Source organism: Prinia subflava, chromosome 1 (genome assembly GCF_021018805.1).
Source record: "Prinia subflava isolate CZ2003 ecotype Zambia chromosome 1, Cam_Psub_1.2, whole genome shotgun sequence".
Classification (NCBI taxonomy): domain Eukaryota; kingdom Metazoa; phylum Chordata; class Aves; order Passeriformes; family Cisticolidae; genus Prinia; species Prinia subflava.
This window is the reverse complement of record NC_086247.1, coordinates 152,681,043-152,701,600: the sequence shown is the minus strand read 5'-3', so window position 1 is coordinate 152,701,600 and position 20,558 is coordinate 152,681,043. Positions and strand designations below refer to the sequence as shown.

Here is a 20,558-nt window from a genome sequence, read left to right as displayed (position 1 = left end):
TAAAATTAGGATGAGATCAATTCCCTTTAGATCTTATCCTCGTTTGATCTGCAGAACATCAACAGTGATTTTGTAGTTTTATTTCCCCTTAAAATCCATAAATTTAGGTTATAAATTCCCCTTAAAATCCATAAATTTGGGTCATAAATTCCCCTTAAAATCCATATATTTAGGTTATAAATTCCCCTTAAAATCCATAAATTTGGGTCATAAATTCCCCTTAAAATTCACGAATTTCATTTTATCCCAGTCTGTGGAAGTTTTTCCCTGGGGTGCTGCCGCTGACCATCCACTTCCTTAATTAGCAGCAATAGAGGGAATGAATGGAAATGAGGAAATTAAAGTGTATTATTCTGGAAATAGATAAAAAAGTCAAAAGAACCTGGAAAAATCCAGATTTTTTTTTTTTTTTGTTGATTAGTGACTCTATCAATCCATTTTTCTTCTTAATTTGAAATGAAGCAGCACTAAGCAGCACTTGTGCTAGGAAATTAAAAATGCCACTTTATTTTTCCTCCATTAGCTGCTTCCAGTAGCTCCTTTATCGGTGCCACATTGACCTGGGGGTTTTCCACCGGGAAAAAAAAAAGAGAATTTGAATTTTTTATGTGGACTGAGAGACCTTGGGCTGCAGAATAAGGTTGTTTGTTGTCGAAAAATGAGGATGTGCTGATGTGCATCCACCTGGGCATGGAATTAACCCGAGAAAGGAGGGAAGGAAGACGTTCGTGACTCACCTCTCCATTGCAAAAACAGTATATGATGGCAACAAAAAATCCCTGGAAGGAGGGAAAAAACAACAAATCAGTGGGAATGTGGGGAAATTTGGGTCTCTTTCCTGCAACCCAGAAAAGAGAACCCCCCCAGGCTTCTCTGAGACTGGGGGAAGCTCAAAACCTCAAAAATGCGTGTGAGAAATGCGGGGTTGTTTGGTGGGGCAGGAGAGGGAAACAGAAAATTCCCTTGGGATGGGAATTCCTGAGGCAGCCGAGTGTCCTGGGGGACAAGAGGCCAACGGGACCCTGGGGTGCATTGGGAAGAACTTTTTTTTTTTGCTGGATGCCCTGCCCCTTTCCTCGTTGCATTTTGCAAACAGAAAACAGATTCGAGGGGAAAATATTTCCAAATCCTCCTCATGGGTGAATTCCAGCGCACTGGAAACCCAGCCCTGCTTCCAGAGGCAGCCTTGCACCCACACCTCCCTCCTCTCCCCGCTGAAATTCCCGTGGTTTCCCGGAGTTCCCATACCTGGAAAGAGTTGAACAGCATTTCATAGTGCATTTGAACTTGCCAAAGAATCCCTGACACGTCTGTGTATGGCATAGCCATGAAAACAATATAGTGAACGCCGAACAGAGGCATGAGGACGAGGGTAGATTTCAGCAGCTTCCTGGAAAAAACATAGGGATACAGCAGGAATTAGAGCGTGGATAAACATCACCAACCCAGCCAGGTTTGGTGGCATGAGCTGCTTGTGGTTTTCTCCTTGTCCCCTTGGATGTGGGATGTTTGCACAGGTGCTGTGGAATTCCAGAGGGAATTCCAAGCTGCTGCTCCGTGCTCCAGTGTGTGCCAGTCCGACCCTCCACGTGTCCTTGTGTGATGCTGGAGGTGACAACACTGAGATGCCTTTTCCAGCCTCAGACCAGCTCCGGGTTTGGGTCAGGATCATGGATGGAAGGTGGAAAGGAATGAAAGTGATGCCTTCAGTTTTCCCTTCCCTGTATTGCAGCCCCTGCACTGCCCAGGGTGCAGCTCTGAGCTCACACTCAGGCTCACTCAGCTCTCTGCACACAGCAGCCACACAAAACAAATCCTTCTCCTGCTGCACACCAAGGACAGCTGGCACAAGTTCTCAGGCCCCAGAGCACAACCAGCGGTGGCTGCAGGAGAAAACAAGAAGGATGGGACTGCATCACCTGCAGCTGGCATTGGACAATCCCACCCCAAAGTGCCAATGGACCCAAACTGATCCAAGGGGGAGGCCTGGGCAGCGTTTGTCCATTTTGGGCCCATTTTGGGCCCCCCTTGGGTGCAGGCCTGGCCAGGCTCTTGTGCTGCCCAAGGTGTGTCCTTCAAGGGCTTTGAATAAATCTCTGCTTTATTCTCCAGCTCTGCCCAGTCTCTGCTCCAGCTCAGCCCTCCCAAGGAATTTGCGATGCAATTCCAGCCCTCAGGCTCCAAATCCCCTTATCCCTTAGGGATGGTTCTCCATCTTCACGTGCTCCTGCACAGCCCACAGTGGCTGGCACTGCTGGGGCAGGAGGTGGAGAATTCACTTCCAGAGGTCTTTTCCGACCTCAGCCCCTCCACTGAGGCAAGACAGGAAAATGCACCCTGGAGCAGCGGCGCCTGTGCAATGAGCAGATCTGGAGGAGAGGGAAGGGAATTGGGAGTGGAATTACTCCAGGTACCCAGGGGAGGAGGACAGAGACGAGGTGAGCACTCCTGGGAGGTGCTTTGGGATTTGGCATCACTTGGAAAAGCTCCTTTTCTCAGGAAGCAGCTCTGCCTGAGCGCAGCATCAGTGCTGGGGACTCCAAGGAGGCACCACAACCCGGAGTATTTGGCTGGGCTGGCTCCGGAGGGAACCAGCTTTGCCTGGAAGTGACACTAATTGAGGGATTAAACCTCGTGCCAAGAGTTCCAGCAAGCCCCCGAGCGCGGCAGGGGCCGGGAAGGGCTCCCAGAAAGCCCCGGCACCGCCTCTGTCCAGCGCCTGCAAACCACCGAGGGGATTTAACACTCCAAAAGGAGCGGGCCCCATCCAAACCATAATTAATGGCAAAGCTTCGGCCGGGAGAAGTAAATAAATGGATAAATCAGAGCCCTGACAGGGCAGCGAGGGAAACTGGGAGGTGCTCTCCTGCCAAATCTCCCTCCTGCCTCGGATGTGTGTTTGGGGAGGGAGGTGGGAGCAGGGAGCTCGGGGTTTGCATCCCAAATCCCTGCGCCCTCCCCGCTTCCCAAGGGTCCCGTTGGGCAGTCCAGGAGATCCCGAGAAGCCTTGGGAGCTCTCAAGCAGCTGTGGTGTCCCAGCAATCCGAGTTTTCCATCCAGTTTTTGACTACAAATAACCTGAATTATCAAGGGAGACGAGCTGGCGGTACAAAGGAAAACCAAACGAAAAACAAAATGAAATTGGAATATTTTTTTTTTCAGTTCAGCCAAGTCCAGCTGAAACACCCGCTCAAGGGAAAGTTTAACAAATAGGCCAAGCTTAGCAAAGCACAGGAGGGAAATAAAAATAGGCAAATAAACAGTGTCGAGTTTTACCGCCTTCAACAGCACAAATAACTTATTACTTTTGCACTTTTGGTCCAAAAACTGCCTGAAGAGCTGGAACTCCTCCCTAACCCCCATCAGGCTGGAACTGAAAGGTTTAGGAGAGTTTTAAATTGCTCTGGGTCATTCTGCATCACCACATTTGGAAGACAACAAACTTTCCCCGTTATTTCAGGTGGCACCCGTGTCACCCTGGGCTTTCCCCACAGCCAGGGGTGAACCTTGGCTTTGTCCCATCCCGGAACGGGGACAGGGCAGGTGACATCTGTAAGGGCCTGGACGAGAGGTGTGGGACTCCCAAAATAATAAAACTGCTGCTTTATTGCACAGATGGAATTACAGCGATCTTGGGTCGTGGATGAGAAGAGCAAACCCAAAGTTCCCAGTCCCAACTGAAAGCGTTCTTGAGAGACCCCTAAGTTCTGGTCACAACACATTATATCTCTTTTTCTGTGCTGAAAATGCTAATTTATGACATCCAACCAGTAAATGACACAAATCCTGTAGAATCTACACACAGCCTATTGGAAGTCCCACACTACCATACTGTGTTACATTTTAAACCCTAAAAGCTGCTTTCTAGATATTTTTTCCTCTTCCCAACCACATTGGCAGGGTCCCCCCGACCTTTGGACCTTGGAATCCCTTTATTTGCCAAGGGTATTGTTCAATCCAGAGGGATTCTCCTTCAGCCGGCCAAACCATTGTTTTCCCGTTGTTCAGTAACTCTCAGCTCGGTATCCTACATCTCAAAGCTCGCCTTCATTTCTACTTCACTCATAGGTTTAATATCCTCAAAATCTTTTGCCAACAATCACATTTACAGGGCTCTCCTGTTTCATCTTCCCCAGCAACACTCACCTGTACTGTTGTCTCGAGTCGCACCTCCCTGCGTTTGTCTCCCGGAGCTTGGTGGCGAGGACTCTGATAATATTGATAAAGAGAATAAAATTTACCTGCAGGGAAAAGGAGACAAACAACAGAGAAATGAGAGCAGTTAGGAAATCCATGGGAATGGTGGAGCTGCTCGGTTGGTGAGGCAGGGGCTGGGACTGGGAAGGGACGAGCATTCCAGGGGTGATTCCAGGGTTTTTAACCTTCAGGGAGCATGGAATGGCTCACAAGGTGTGGACATCTCATGTGGAATCATCTGAGCCAGGCAGCCCGGCAGGCACCTGGAGAAGGCCAAAATGAGGGTTTATTTGTCTTTCACAGCCCAGCCGGGATTAAGATCCCCTCGGGATACCAGGAGCACCCGTAGGATGTCTCCCCACATTTCCACCTGCAAAAGGGAAGAGAAAAGAGGAAGGAGGAAAAAAACAGGAAGCAGGAAACAAGAAACAGGAAACAGGAAACAGGAAACAAGAAAGAGGAAGCAGGAAACAAGAAAGAGGAAGCGGGAAAGAGGAACAAGCCAAATGCTCCACGGTGAAGACACAGAGTGGACCCAGCTGGAGATGACAGCTCAAGAGGGCAGGAGGGCAATGAAACTGTGGATTCCTCCCGTATTTCTACCGCCGAGCTTCTTCTGGGAAGTGTTTGGGGTGGAGCAGACAAGGACAGTCCGGGAATGTCATCTCCTGCCTTTCACAGAGACACATCTGTGAGCCCAACTCGTGGCCAGCTGCTCGAGGTAATCCCAGTGGTGCCTGAGCACCTTGGGACAGGCTGTCCCGGGAAGAAGAGGAACCCCCATCCCGGGAAGAGGTGGAATCCCCATCCCGGGAAGCGGTGGAATCCCGTGTGGGTGTGGCACTTGGGGACAGGGGTTTGTGGTGACCACGGCTGGGGAATGGTTGGACTTTGTGGGAACTCCAGATGCTGAGAATTTTGGACTCTCTGTGCTGACAGAACTCCAGAGAAGCACTGTGTTTGAACTGAGACCTTAGAACAGGCTTCCAAAAAGGAGTGACAGTACTGGGATCATGGGGATGTGGTTTGGATGGTATTGTGCGATCTCACAGGGTGAAAAACTCAGATTTGGGATTTTGGTGTATGGTGATGTACGGGAGCCAAGATGGAGAACTTTGGGCGTGGACTAATTGTCTTTTTGCACCTTCTTCCTTCTTCTTCTTCACAAATCTGGGTGGTTTTCTGTTATTGGGTGAAAGAGGTCCACACTGCAGGTTTCGGGTGATCACAATTGGATTAGAAGTATAAATAATACAGATGTCAACTGTTTATTGGATGACTGTGGCTTAAACAGCCTTGAGTAGGCGCCATCACAGCTCACTTTAGTGACTTGTCAGAGACAGCTCACGTGTGGTGAGTTTGCAATAGACAAGGATCACAAATTTCAGAGTGAGACTTCAACAACAACGTCTCCTGAGTTTTATTCACCCTGACCTTGGAGCAGGAAGGAGACAAGAACTCCAGCAGGACTTGATCTGGGAGAACGTTTCCAACCCTCACGACTCCATGATTCCAATCTCGTCCTGCACGAATGCACCAAGGAAAATTCAATGGAGAGGAGAGGTGGGCTGGCACCGGGGAGATTCCCATCTCCATGGAGCTCTTCAGAGCTTGGTTTCCCTGGATTCCACCAGCTGCTGGCCCGGCCAAACCCATCTGTGGGATTATGGAGAGGGTACAGGCAGAACCTCCTGTTGATCCATGTGGCTGGATAACGCCCATGGATTCCTCTGGAGCCTTCACCCAGTTACCACACACAGGTTTGGGGTTTTAGGGAGCATTGTGAGCCTCCAGCTGGACAGTCCAGGAGACCTCCTTGGATTCGTTTTGGTCGGAGCCAGAGCAGATCCGTGCTCCAGCATTTCCATGACAGAGATCCCACCACGACCACTGAAGAGTTGTTCCCACGGTCAGTTATCCTTCCTGGAAAAACCAGGAATTCCCTGAGCTGCTGGACCAGCAGGGCCTGCTTTGCCATGGCTTTGTCTCCTGTGTTGGATTCCGTCTCCTCTGAGGAGGTGGAAGCTCATTTGGAGCTGCTCTCCACAAAAAGAGCAGGGAAAGTTGGGCCATGCCCTTTCCATCACTGGGATATGGGTGAAAATTCTCTCCCATGTCCCTTTCCCTGCTTTCATGGGGTCTGTGGGAATTTTACATCCCTGCAACCCCATTCCCTGAGTTCCACTTGGCTGAAATTTCCTGACTGGCACAGGAATTATGAGGGAGGAACGGACAGACCGACAGGCAGGGAAGCACAGAGCCTGGGGGCCTTTAATTCCTTGGAAACCATCTGAAAGGGAAAAACCGAGCAGGATTTATGTCTCTATAGGAGCTTTTCCAGCTTTAAAGCCTCCAAAGCGGGATCTTGTTCTGCATTTTTCGGCAAAATTAAAGACGCCCGACCTTATCACACCCAGGAGGGAAACCCCTCTGATTTCCCCAAATGTGCTAAATCTGAAAAGAAATCCAGATGAAGGAATCACATCCAAATTAGCAGAAAGTGGGGAGATTTTAGACCTCTCAGCCTCCAAAACCTCATCCAGAACACGCAGGACTTGGTCCAGCAATGTGGGAATGGCAGAGGCAGCCAAGGGAACAATACGAGCCCACAGAAATTAAACAGACACAACCCAGGGAATGTTTTTGCATAATAAACAGCTGCATTTGCAAGTGGAGGAGCCTTATTTTTCCAAGGATGAGCCTCAATTGGGCTCTTTCTCCTCTGCTAATTGGCCTTTAAATGAAATGCGATGGGGTTGCTGGAACTGGTTTAATTGAACCGCCTGAACGTTCTTCTCCAGCCTCCCCTGCTCCATTTCCAAAGACGTGGTCTCGGTGATGCCTCTCTTCCAAGGAATTGCTGCAGCCAGGTGGAGAATTTCCAGCAGAAGGATGGAATCCAGCCCCTCCACAAACCCCAAAAATCTCACCTCGCGGCGCAGATGAGCGCACCCACCTCGGAAAATTTCCTACTCTTTGCGTGTCTGGTGCTCTTCTCACCCACATTGGGCACCTTCCAAGGCCTCCTGGTTTGTGAGGCAGGAGGAGGAGCCTGGTCCCAGACCCTCTGGGCTGTGGAGAGATTCCTACCGACTCCACTCAGGGATGAGGGGAAAGGGAGACGGGATTTGGGGGAATGCACCAGCTCCTTTAGGTGGATCCCATCAGGAGACTGAGCAACAGAGAAAGCCAAATGAAGAGAGGGGGAAGAGGGCAATTAATGAATTAATTAGGACGTAATCGAATTCACCTGGTGTGGATGATTAAATCTTACAGAGCCCTCCCCAGCTTTGGAGAGCTCCTATCATCGGATCCTTTCTTTCCCCTCTGGCTCCTTCGTGAGGGTTGGAATAATCCATCCTCAGTGGTTGATGATCCAATCAAAGTTGGGATGGTTTCATTTCCTGTCCCACCTCAGGCTTCCCAAGCTTTTATCAGTTCAGAAAGAATGGGATGACCCTGAAACATGCCTGGGAAAAGCTTCAGTCCAGCTAAAGACTCCAAATTCCACCTCTTCCCACTGGAGATGCCTGGTGAGGACGTGTTATGACCCCTGAGAGTTTCCAGGATCATCTGGGTTGGAAATATCACCTTGAATGTTGGGTTCACTGATGATTTCAGGGCCTTAGCCCCAAAAATGTGGGATTTTTCTCTCCTTGAAGTCACTCACAAACCCTTCTGCCATATTCAGCTGCCAAAATTCCCGGGAGGACAAAGATAAACCCCTCAAAGTGGATATGTAGGGATTATTGTAAGGCAGGATTTTGGATAACAGGGTGATTGGAGCAGGAAATCCTGGATCAGCTCTTCCCAAGGACCCGAGGTGCTCCCCACCCCCTCCCTCATCCCAGACTCACCACGATAGCTGCCAGGATGGGCACCTGAATAATCCACTTCAAATTGCCAGCACTCAAGTCCCAACACCTGAGGAGAGACCGACATCCTGTCAGGAGAGCACTGGAAGAGCGATCGACTTGGGAATTTTGTTGGGAAAATCCCCCTGGAAGGATGAGTTCCTCCAAAGCCTGGTGGAGGGATCTCGTTCAAACCCTGCCTGCACTCAGTGGGACTTTGGGATATCCCTTGTCCTGCTGTTACGCCACTAAAAAATGAGAATATTCCTGTGGTTGGGATGGTTCTGCTCTCCAGAGGGGGAAGGTTTTTCCACACTCATCCAGACTTGTCCCTTCCGGGCAGGAACAGATCCTTTCCCACTCCTCCACTTCCTCACCAGAAAAAAAAAAAAATCCCTACATGAAAAGTAATCCAGGTTTCATGCACACAGGAGAGGCTGAACTGATGCAGGATCACGGAATCCCGGAATGTGTTGGGTTGGAAAGGACCTTAGAGATGATTTAATTCCAAATCCTTGCCATGGGAGAGGAGTTGCTCCAAGCCCTGTCCAGCTGCCCTTGGACATTTTCAAGGACGAGGCAGCCACAGCTTCTCCAGGTGACCTGTGCCAGGGCCTCCCCTCCCTCACAGGGAAGAATTTTTCCCGATATCCCATCCATCCTTGACCTCTGGCAGTGGGAAGCCATTCCCTGTGCCCTGTCCCTCCAGTTCCTGATGAATGATCCCTCTCCAGCTTCCCTGGAGGCCTCTTCAGCCCTGGATATGTCCCTGCTCACGGCAGGGGGTTGGATTGGGGGACCTATAAAGGTCTTTTCCAGCCCAACCATTCCCTGGGAAAAGCTTTGGTCCAGCTACAGACCCCAAATTCCATCTTTTTTGACTGGAGATGCCTGGTAGGAACATGTTACGACCCCTGAGAGTTTCCAGGATCATCTGGGTTGGAAATATCGCCTTGAATGTTGGTTTCATTGATGATTTCAAGGCCTTAGCCCTGAAAATGTGGGAATTTTCCCTGTGATTCCCCCCTGGAATAAACGTGCCCAGCTTCCCCTGGGGACTGGTGGTGTCTGACCCGCGGAGGTGGGGACACTGCTGGGTGTCCACACCCTCCTGCCCTTGCAGGGTGACCCAGCCAAACCCCCCAAAATCTTTATCTCCGTCCACCTTCAGCCCACATCCCAGTGAGGACTGGAAGGGCTGGTTGGAGACGCAGATATTGGGATTTTGTTGGGATGTTGGGATGCAACCCTCCACCTGCCAAGAAGGGACAGGCTCTACCTGCTCCCAGGAGTTTCCAGCAGCCGTTGGAAAAGCTGACTCGGCGTTAATTATTCTGCTGGGATTCTCCCCAGCTCTGGAGACAGGAATGCCACAGGCTTTTCCTTGTCTGATCCAGGTGACCCCCACCTGGCATTTTTCCAGGGTGTCAGCTCCTCAGGGAGGCTGGAAAGCCACCGGTGCTCCCTGCGAGGATGAGCCGGTGTCACAGACGTGTCACCCTGCAGTGGCTCTGCTGACCCCTTGCCCAAGCCTGGAGCTGAAATCCCCTTGGGAAAGCAGTGTCTTCCCATGCAGAACCATTTGGGAATGCCGGAGGACCCTCTGCTGGAGGACCCTGGAAACGTGGAAGCCCTTGGGTGGTCAAGCCTGTGAATTTTGGGAGAAAGGGTCATAAAGTACTGGAATGGTCTGCCCGGAGAGGGGGTGGAGTCACCATCCCTGGATGTGTTTAAGGAAAGCCTGGATGTGGCACTGGTGCCGTGGTTTAGTTGAGGTTAGGGCTGGGTTGGACTCAATGATCGTGGAGGTCTCTTCCAACCCAGTGATTCCATGATTCTGCATGATTCCATGATTTGGGGATGGGCTTGGAGCAGCCTGGGATGGTGGGAGGTGTCCCTGCCCACAGCAGGGCTGGAGTGGGATGAGCTTCAAGGTCTCTTCCAACCCAAACCATTCTGGGATTGCAAATCCATGGAGCAGTTACAGTTCTACCACCCCTCCCACCATCAAACTTCTCTGACTGGTGAGGAGGTGCTGCAGCTGCTGTGTCCCAAAGTCATTCCCGCTGTTCCAGGATTTTAAGGATTCCTGTCCCTTTACCCCCAGGGATAACAACTGCAGGTATTCCCATTCACTGAACCCTGCAAAATGGAAGGAAAAATCCTCCTTCCCTTCCATCCACCACCCTCCTCCAAAAGTTGATGGCACCAAAGTAGAATTCCAGCTTTGCCAGGGCCTTTTTTTCCTTTTGGATTCACCTGTAAATCCCACAAAACCTTGCGGATAAAAAGGGGAGAAGGGAAGCCAGCGGGACTTACTCTGTGTCGGCCAGAGTGGCTCTGACGCTGGCCCACACTGTGACAAACACAGCAGGGAGTCCTGCAAGAGAACACAGGCGACACGAGGTCAGTGCGGCACCAAAATTCCAGGCAGAGCGGTTTAGGGGAAGGCGGAAGGAGCGGGTTTTAATTATTCAGGAATAACTGAGACTTGAAGAGGCTGAGCTTCCACGTCTAAGAGGCAAACTGGTTCAGTTTGGGGTGATTGAGGGTGTCCAGGGAAGGAAAAGGAGTTGGGAAGAGTCTGGAGATTTCCTGAGGGAGCTGGGAAAGGGCTGAGCCTGGAGAAAAGGAAGCTCAGGGGGGACCTTGTGGCTCTGCACAGCTCCTGACAGGAGGGGACAGCCGGGGGGGGTCGGGCTCTGCTCCCAGGAACAGGGACAGGAGGAGAGGGAACGGCCTCAGGCTGGGCCAGGGGAGGCTCAGTTGGATACTGGGAAGATTCCTTCCCCAAAAGGGGCTGTAACACATCCCAGGGCAGGGGTGGAGTCCCCATCCCTGCAGGGATTTCAAATCCCTGTGGATGTGGCACCTGGGGACATGGTCAGGGGTGGCCTTGGCAGTGCTGGGGGATGCTTGGACTCGGTGATCTCCGAGGCCTGAGAGTGCTGGAACTGAGAGACTGAAAATGGCTTTGGCCAACTCATCCTGTGGGAAGCAGAGAACTCTGCTCTGGAGCCAGGCTGGGAGAGCTGGGAATGTTCCCCTGGAGAGGAGAAGGCTCCAGGGAGAGCTCAGAGCCCCTGGCAGGGCCTGAAGGGGCTCCAGGAGAGCTGCAGAGGGACTGGGGACAAGGGCTGGAGGGACAGGACACAGGGAATGGCTCCCACTGCCAGAGGGCAGGGCTGGCTGGGAGATTGGGAAGGGATTCCTGGCTGGGAGGGTGGGGAGGGTCCGGGCTGGGATTCCCAGAGAAGCTGAGGCTGTCCCTGGATCCCTGGCAGTGCCCAAGGCCAGGCTGGAGCAGCCTGGGACAGTGGGAGGTGTCCCTGCCATGGCAGAAGGTGGAAGGGGACGATCCTCAAGATCCCTTCCAGACCAAACTATTCCATGATTCCATGATTCCAATGGTTTTATGCAGCACACCTTCTCCAGGATATTTCCTCCTTTCCTTCACATTGAGGAAAGGCAGAGCAGGAGTCAGGCTCAGTTTCTCCCAGAAAATCCCCGGATGGACTGGAAGCTCTGGTAAATACGAGAGAGCTGCTGCGCGAAGCAGAGAAACGCTAAAATTTAGGATTACGCTTCCAAAATATCCAGCCAAAGGTTCATTCCCAAATGACCCATCCTGATTTCAGCACCACAGGCCATCACCTTTTCCCTGTGAAACGTGGAAAAAAAAAATTCCCCAAGATCCAAATGCAACCTTGTATTTATTTTATTTAGGGTCCAGTTATTTGTACAACTGAGTCCCCTACTGGCTTCCCTTAAAAAGCAGCATCCAATCCACAGTAGCTTCCACAAATTCGGGAAGAATGACCCCTTTCAGGTGGGGAAAAAAAATTATTAAAAAATAAATAAAGGCGACATTTATCAGCGGGGACTGTGAAGAGGCTGTTCCCAGTCTAAGCTCGCTGGGGCTCGGGGATAAGCCCAGGCTTAACTTTCAGCATGCACTTAAGTCTCATTAGGGTGCTTAAAGGTTTTCCTGACCACGGGGTGTGGGGCAGGGACGGCTGTGTCCCAAACCCGGGGACAACGGGGCCCTTATCCCGGCCGGGAGCTGGGAATGCCGAGGTAATATAAGAAAGCATAAATAATTAAACACAGAGCCTCACTCAGGCCCAGCGCTCCTACAAAGCCACATTTGTGAGGAATTCGTCCCGCTCCACAATTCCCTGTGCTGCTGGCACTGGGAAGAAAATCCTTGACCTGGCACTCTGGGAATTTGGAGCGAGGGAAGTGAGGGCTCGGGGAAGGTGACAGGCACCAGCTCTTCCCTCCTCCCTGGTATCCACCTATCCATGAGAGCAGGGCAGGCTCTGGAAAATCATCCAAGGTTTAAGTGGACTGGAGTTTTTGGTGCTCTTAGAGCTTGTATCCACTCAGGAACTGCCATGTTGAAAAGCTGTCCCTGAAATATTGGATATTCCCACTACAGCGAAGCTCTGAGTCTGAAGGACGGATTTTTTTGGGGAGATTTGGATATATTTGACAGGGATTTGTTCCTCTCTTGCCTGTCCTGAGCTTCAGAAGAGAAGATGGGAAATCCACAATTCCCATTCTGACTAATCTTGTGCCGACTTCGAGCTCCCGAGCAACAATAAAATACCCAGGGGAAAACAATTATCCCTAAAAATCCCAGCATGTAGATGGATGGATGGATGGATGGATGGATGGATGGATGATGGATGGAGGGATGGATGGATGGAGGGATGGATGAGGAATGAATGGATGGATGGATGGATGGATGGATGGATGGATGGATGGATGGATGGATGGATGGATTGATGGATGGAGGGATGGATGGATGGAGGGATGGATGGATGGATGGAGGGATGGAGGGATGGATGGATGGATGGGTGGATGGATGGATGGAGGGAGGGAGGGAGGGAGGGATGGAGGGATGGAGGGAGGGATGGAGGGATGGATGGATGGATGGATGGATGGATGGATGGAGGGGTGGATGGATGGATGGAGGGATGGATGGATGGAGGGATGGATGGATGGATGATGGATGGATGGATGGATGGATGGATGGATGGATGGATGGATGGAGGGATGGATGGATGGATGGAGGGATGGATGGATGGAGGGATGGATGGATGGATGATGGATGGATGGATGGATGGATGGATGGATGATGGATGGATGGATGGATGGATGGATGGATGGATGGATGATGGATGGATGGATGGATGGATGGATGGATGGATGGATGGATGGATGGAGGGATGGATGGATGTAGGGATGGATGGATGGATGGATGGATGGATGGATGGATGGATGGATGATGGATGGATGGATGGATGGATGGATGGATGGATGGATGGATGGATGTAGGGATGGATGGATGGATGTAGGGATTGATGGAGGGATGGAGGGATGGATGGATGGATAGATGGGTAGATGGATACATGGAAGGACGGATGGATGTCCTGCCCCGGCTCCAGCCCTGCCCCTGCCATGCCGTGAGCGACTTGTACAGAATCCACATTGTATGCGCTGTGCATTTCCAGCCACACACACAGTGTGTACAATGCAGGTGCTGTAAAGTCAGGAATCTCCCCAGCAGCTGGAAAATGGGATGGATCTGCTGGCCACCCCACCCCCTCCAGGGCTTCTCCCATATCCGTGTCTCCCAGCAGCTGGAAAAATGGGTTTCATGCGTGCGGAGTGAGGGAGCGGCTGCTGAAAGGGAGTTTAGGAATAAAGACCTTGCCTAGGTCTGGGAATTCTGGTCTCAATTCCCTGGGATTTAAAAGCCTCTCTGAAGAACAATGCCTGCGTTTTATGACTCCCTCTGTGCCTCTTATTCCTGATGTTAAATGGGAATAATAACAATACTTTTAAGGCCTCTGGTCCTGCCTGGTACAGATTTTTCAGGGATGGGTTATTCCTGCTTGGATAAACACGCAAGGCTCATCATCACGGATTTTCGGAGCGCCTCCCACCACCCTTTTTATCTTTTCCAGGTGTCCCTGCAACCCAAATTGTCTGAAATCCAGGGCAGCCCAGCCCTGTGTGTGGGAATTAACGCGGTGTGAAGGAAAAACGCCAATGGAGTCAGCTTGGGTTTCCTGGCTGTTGGTCATGGCTCCTAAACTTCCTTCAAAAAACAGCTGCAGGGAGCTGGGAGTCTCCCAAGGGATTTATCGCTGCCCATAATGCCGTTATTTATTTATTTTGGGTGGGTGCTGGCATGGGAGGAGTCCCTTTCCGCCAGCAGGGTCTCCGCTGGGAGAAGGGAATTGAGGACTTTGATGGAGCTCGTGCCAGCGAGGATGTGGATTGGAAATCCACCGGACAGAAATCCACGGACACGACATCAGAGAATTGCTCTTTGTCCTGATTTTCCCAGAAATAAGATGTCGTGGGGTGATTTTCGCTCCCACCTTGGAGGTTTCCAAGGCAGGACGATTTCCGTACTGATCATTGCCAGAATATCCTGGTTTTGGGGGCCAATCTGCCTTTTCCACGGAATAATTATTTCCCCCTGATCCCCTGCCGCCCATCGCTGCGGCGTGGGCAGGATCCAGTGCCCGCTGCAGGGAACTGGAATCTTTCCACTGTCTCCAGTGGCTCCTGGATTGCTTTGCCCTTCCCAGTGCCCAGAAATTATCCAAACAATCCGCCGGAGCGGGTGCCTGTGTGGACGTTATCATCCCAATCCAAACAAAGCAGCCCCGGCTGCCACCGGCGGAGGGATCGTGTGTTCCCATTCCAGAGGAATTTCCCGGGGGCAGCCTCAGGCTCCTGGAAGCCCGGGGGTGCTGGCTGTTGTGACAGGTGTGACTCCAGCCCCTCGGCAGCTCCGACAGGACGATTATTCCCTGGCAGCGCTCAGGAGAATGGATGGGAGCAATCCCTGCCTCTCCCAATGTTTCCCTTTGGTTTTTGCTCGTTAAACACATGGCGTTATTTTCCAGCTGCTCCCCTCCCGAATTCCCTCTGGGGAATTGCTTCCTTAAGTCTGCTCTTTGCAGTTTAATGTTATTTTTTTGTTGCTGTTGTTTTTTTGAGGGGGGATTTTTACAGAGCCTGAAGGTTTGGAGGAGGATGAGTTTATTTCTCTTCTGTAATTTAATTTAGCTGGGGTTTTGTTCATTTGCTTTAGCAAGGAGGTGCCATCCAAAGCCCTCCCTGTCCCTCAGCAGCTGAGATAAGAAATGCCAAATCCCCAAAATAGAATCCCAGAACGAGGGCCCTTAAATCCCATCTCATTCCACCCCCTGCCAAGGGCAGGGACAGCTTCCCCTATCCCAGGTTGCTCCAAGCCCCATCAAATATCTCATAATTTGTTGATTTTCCCAAAATTTTTCCAGCCATGCAGGACTAGGCGTTTCCTGAGAGACGGATTCCCACTTTGGAATATTTCTGTATTTACACTTCCCATCTTTATCATCTCTCAGCACCAGCGGTTTCTGACCTGTGGAGCAGCTGAACAGGAGGTTTGGGAAAGAGCTTCTTCCCCATGTCCCATTTGGGAAGGAGAAAGGCTGGGGAGAGCCCTGCCCCCGAGTACTGAATCCCAAAAATCCGCAATCCTTCATAAACTCAGTTCTGCGTCCCCTGCCTTGCTCTAAGCCCTGCCGGGAGAGAGACCCACCGACATTTTTCCATAAAAATCCTGTTCTGGAATGGGGGTGGGGTGGTGCACCCCTGAACCTTGTCCTAAAGTGCAGCCAGGATGTGGCCAGGTGGATTTGGGGTGTGGGATTCGGGACCACGGCCCCCCTGGCCAGGTTTTCCTGCTGCAATTCCTGTTTAAACCCGCACCCCATTATCCTTTCTTACATCCCCAAGGATCATCGGAAACATTCCCCGTTCTCCTCCCCACCTCCGGGCTCCGAGACAACTGTGGGCCGTTGTTTTATTGTCCCAGCACCTCGTAACTCCTGGGGAGCCAAAATTAAAGCCAGGAGGGAACAGAAATCTCATTCTCCTCTGAAATGTGCGTGCCGGCAACGTCTTCTCCTAACGAGCCCCTTCCCTGCACCACATCCCGCCCCTTTCTCGTTGCTCAGGGAAAAGATGCCCAAGTTGAAAGAGAAGGAAAACAAGAAAGGCTTCCCCGCAAATTGCAGGTTTCCAGTGGTGTTCCGAGGCTCAGGAGACCTCAAGGATTTGAACCAGCTGAGGTCTGAGGGAGGAAATCGGAGCTCGGGGCTCTCATTGGGAGCAGATGCTCAAAACCTCCCACAGATTTCTGCCCCTCCAGCCCAGCGCTGGTTTCTCAGCAGGAGATCCTGGGAGCAGACGGGGATGAATCCCTGAAATTTGGCTGGCTCATCCCAAATTTAGCCCTCACGTTTCCTGCCCTGGAAGGGTGGCGGAATGTGGGGGTGGTGAGGCACCACCTGAGATCCGTGGCTGCCTCCAGATCCCTGGCAGTGCCCAAGGCCAGGCTGGACAGGGCTTGGAGCACCTGGGACAGTGGGAGGTGTCCCTGCCATGGCAGGGGTGGCACCGGGTGGGCTTTGAGGTTTCTCCCAACCCATCCTGGGATTCCCTGGCTCTTTGTGCTGCCTCTCCAAGCCTGATCCTTGTGGAGACCCTGGAAGAGCCACCACAATCCTGGAATGACAAACGCTTCCCAGGAAAAACCCATCCCTGCAGGAGTCCCCTGACGCTCCCCCTGCCTCCACCGCCTCTCCCACATTTCTGCACATCCACGGTTTCTTTCAGGAGCCGCCTCCATGAGGCTTTTCCAGGCCAGCCCCGAGGAGCTGCCGTGACTTACCCCAGCCAAACAATGTGAATCCCCAAAGATATTTCTTCTCTGAGAAAAATGCCATGAAGATGAGGCTGTGGAGATAGAGCCCTTCCACCAGGATCCAGTAGTAATTGGTTGCCAGGAAGTAGAGGAAGAAGGTGACAGCTACCTTACAGCCCACCTGCAGCGACCACAGAAGGACAGAGAAGGGACACGGGGTGAAATTCCTGAGCTGCACCGACACATCGAGGTGGGGTGGGAAAAGGAAAAGAATCAAATCAGAAAATCCTCTTCCGGGGTTTTTCTGAGGTGGGGAAATCTGTGGAAGAGCAGGAAAGACCAACAGCTGGGAAAAACTCCTGAGCCAAAGATGACTTTTCTTACAGGAGGTGAGTTGGGAAGTGAGAAAAAGAGATGGTGTCCTGATCCTGCTCCCTCACAACCCTGTGATGCGGGGCTCACACACTTCCTAGAGCAGCTGGATTTCATTTTTCCCTGCCTTTCCTCTTTTCCTTCTGTTCCTTGCCCATGCTGGAGGCCTGGGCTGGGTGTCCTGCTGGAGTCACAGCACTTGGAATTACAGCTCCGTGCTCACCTCACGGAGGGACCAAGGCGGGATGGGATCGCCCCATCCCTGTCACAGATGTCTGTGCCAGGGTCCTCCAGGGTTGTTTGTCTGTCCCCAACAGCTGGGACCTGCTGTGGATGCTCCTGTTGCCTTTGGAGCCAGGTGCTCCAAGAGGACCTGGAGGTTTTTCCCTGGAAATCTCACGGTGTTCAGGAGCAGACCTGAGCTGCAAGGTGGGAGATCTGGGAGAGACTTCCAGGACATCCCGGTGTTAAACGGGATCCTGAGCTGAGCTCTGGCTCCACACTGAGCTGAAATCCTTTAATTTTGTGGCAGCAAAGCCCTGACTGTGACACAACACTCCCTTGGGACAAAGTGGGACAAAGCCACCCTCCTTCCCAATTCCTCAGCTCTGGTAGGAGAAAGGCTGCAAAATATTGGTGCCACTTTGGGATTAACCGGTGCAAAGGCAGCTCTTGTCAGTGTGGATATCCTTGGAAGCTGGATTTCCCAGGAATTCTGTGGCTGCCACATCCCTTGGCCCATCTTTGTGCTGTCCTTTCCTTTGAGAGGAATACAAAGGACTGACAGAAAATGCTAATAATAATCCCTTGGAAATAAAAAGAGATTTTTTTTGTCCCGGCACAGTTCTTTTGCTAATTTTTTGTCCATTAGTATACAAATCTATACATGTATTTGCATATTGATAAGATATGCACCCATTGCACTCATTTCCTTTCATAGAAAGAGGGAGTTAAAATAGATTAATTAAAAATCACCCTAAATTAATTAGTATTTTTCATATTTATAAAATTCCCCACCTAGGTTTGATAATACGTTCAATATATATTTTTTAATATTTATTGCCCCATGCGGGGAATGTGAGGCAATTATTGCCAAGTTCACACTTCATTTGGAAACAAAATAAATTCATTAATTGCCGCCTTCGTTGCTTGTTTGCCTTGCAATTCCGAAGAGTGGGAAACGCCATTAAATGCTAATATCCAAAGAATGCCATAGATTATCCCAGTTATCCCTTATAATGAGCCCGGCACGAGGATAAACACCAAACAATGCAGTGAAATATTTTGTGTTCTCTCCAAAAAACCCGAGAGTTTTGGAGCGCACTGAGCGAGACTCTGCAAATTGATGACACGGATCTCCGGGATGGGAAGGGAACACAATGACAAAGCTCCAGCTGGGACTCTTGGATGCACAGCGGGACATTCCCAAATCCTCTGATTTTTCATGGGGTGTTGCTGGTCCCTGGTTGTGGCACAAGCTGGGAAAGGCTCGAGAAGCCAAGAAAATCCACAGTTGGGAAATTTTATCCAGGCATCCTTGAGGTTGGAAAAGACCTCCAAGACCACCGAGTCCAACCTGTGCCTGATCCCCACCAGAGCACCAAGTTCCACGTCCAGGAATTCCTTGGACACCTCCAGGGGTGGGGACTCCAAATCCTCCATGGCAGTTCCAAGGCCTGAGCACCCTTTCCATGGGGAAATTCCAACCTGAGCCTCCCCTGGCCCAGCCTGAGGCCGTTCCCTCTCCTCCTGTCCCTGTTCCCTGGGAGCAGAGCCTGACCCCCCCGGCTCTCCCTTCCTGTCAGGAGCTGTGGGAAGTGAGAAGGTGCCATATCCAGGATTCCATGGGAAATCCATGATGGGACCAACGACAAGGAGAGCCGAGAGCTTCAGGATGTGGGAAATGTGAGGATGGGCTTCATCCCCCCAAACACATGGACAGTGCAGATATTGCCATCAGAGGTTTCTGGACAGTGAAATCCCAATGGAATTTTGGAGAAGAGTCCAACTGACCTCACTTCCATTTTTATTTTGGGATGTTGACTTGTCTGCCTGGGTTGGCTGTACTGACTCAACCAACCATCAGTGGAACCTGAGGCTCAGGCTGGACACCAGGAGGAATTTCTCCATGGAAAGGATGCTCAGGCATTGGTGGGGGCTGCCCAGGGAGGTTTGGAGACCCCATCCCTGGGGGTGTCCCAGGAATTCCTGGATGTGGCACTCAGTGCTCTGGGCTGGGGACAAGGCTGGGACTGGGGACCCACCAACCATTCCAAGGTTGGATGAGCTTGGAATTCTTTCCCAGCCTCAGTGATTCTGTCCGAGGTCCCTCTCAGAGACACCGCCTCCTTTTTGCAGACGAGCCCAACCCTTCCCTGTGACACCACATCCTCCCCCCATTTTCCCTTCCAAAACGTCTTTTTTTCCATATGGGAGAGAGGAAAGTCGTGCATTCCCCATCCGTGGAAGAGTTGTGAGCCAAGCTGGACGTGCTTTGTGCTGGGAAGGTCAGGAATGTTTCCACAGCCATAAATTCCAGGGGATGTCAGGGGAATGTAGATGGGAATCAAACTGTCAACCTTGACTGCCACAGGAGCAGCTTTTCCTAGGCTCAGGAGTTGGGAATCCCTCTGAACCAACGGACTGAGAACGGGAAAGGATGGGAAGAGGCTGTGAAAGATGAGTGGGGTGGAAAACTCCTCCAAAGAGGGGAAGGGTTGAACAGAGAGGACAAAGACACGGATCCTGGGAAAACACGGCTCTGGGAATACTCACAAACTGTGATTTGTCCGCTGGAGGTGCTTCCGTGATGGATTTCAGGTCCTCCTCGGAGATCCGCTCCATCTCCTCCAGGGCCGACCCGGAGTACAGGACCGCGTCCTTGACGAAGATGCTGACGGCTCTCAGCATGAAGGACACAAACAGGTGCATGTGGATGTAGTTCCTAGTGCAGTGCAAACGTCTGGAAAAGCAGGAGAAGGATTGGGAAGTTCAGTCCGGGTCTTGGATGGAGTTTTCCAGCTCTGGAGAGCCCCAGCTGCTCCCAGTGGCACCCGTGGGGGGCAGAGCGAGGGTCACCCCTCCCTGCTCTCCATGGGGTTGGGAAATGGATGGATGCCTTCTCCAGAGGCTTCAGGGAATCATGGAATGGTTTGGGATGGATGGGTCTTCAAGCCCATCCAACCCCACCCCTGCCACAGGCAGGGACACTTCCCACTATCCCAGGGTGATCCCAGCCCCAATGTCCAACCTGGCCTTGGACACTTCCAGGGATCCAGGGGCAGCCACAGCTTCTCTGGGAATTCCATCCCAGTCCCTCCCTGCCCTCCCAGCCAGGAATTCCTTCCTCAGATCTGTTCTAACCCCACTCTCTGGCAGTGGGAAGCCATTCCTGCTCTCCTATCTGCACCTGCCCTTGG

General features: G+C 51.6%; 1 protein-coding gene across 1 annotated transcript in view; it reads right to left on the bottom strand.

Annotated features, from left to right (window-relative positions):
• The window catches only part of PTH1R (parathyroid hormone 1 receptor), an 81,871-nt gene that overhangs the window by 971 nt on the left and 60,342 nt on the right, over nt 1-20,558 (bottom strand). The window contains exons 6-12 of the mRNA XM_063417507.1: nt 19,915-20,101; nt 16,795-16,948; nt 10,371-10,431; nt 8,055-8,121; nt 4,147-4,241; nt 1,249-1,390; nt 738-779 (exon numbers count right to left, since the gene is read on the bottom strand). Coding sequence (XP_063273577.1) covers nt 738-779; nt 1,249-1,390; nt 4,147-4,241; nt 8,055-8,121; nt 10,371-10,431; nt 16,795-16,948; nt 19,915-20,101 — 748 coding nt within the window. The remainder of the gene's footprint in view (nt 1-737; nt 780-1,248; nt 1,391-4,146; nt 4,242-8,054; nt 8,122-10,370; nt 10,432-16,794; nt 16,949-19,914; nt 20,102-20,558) is intronic.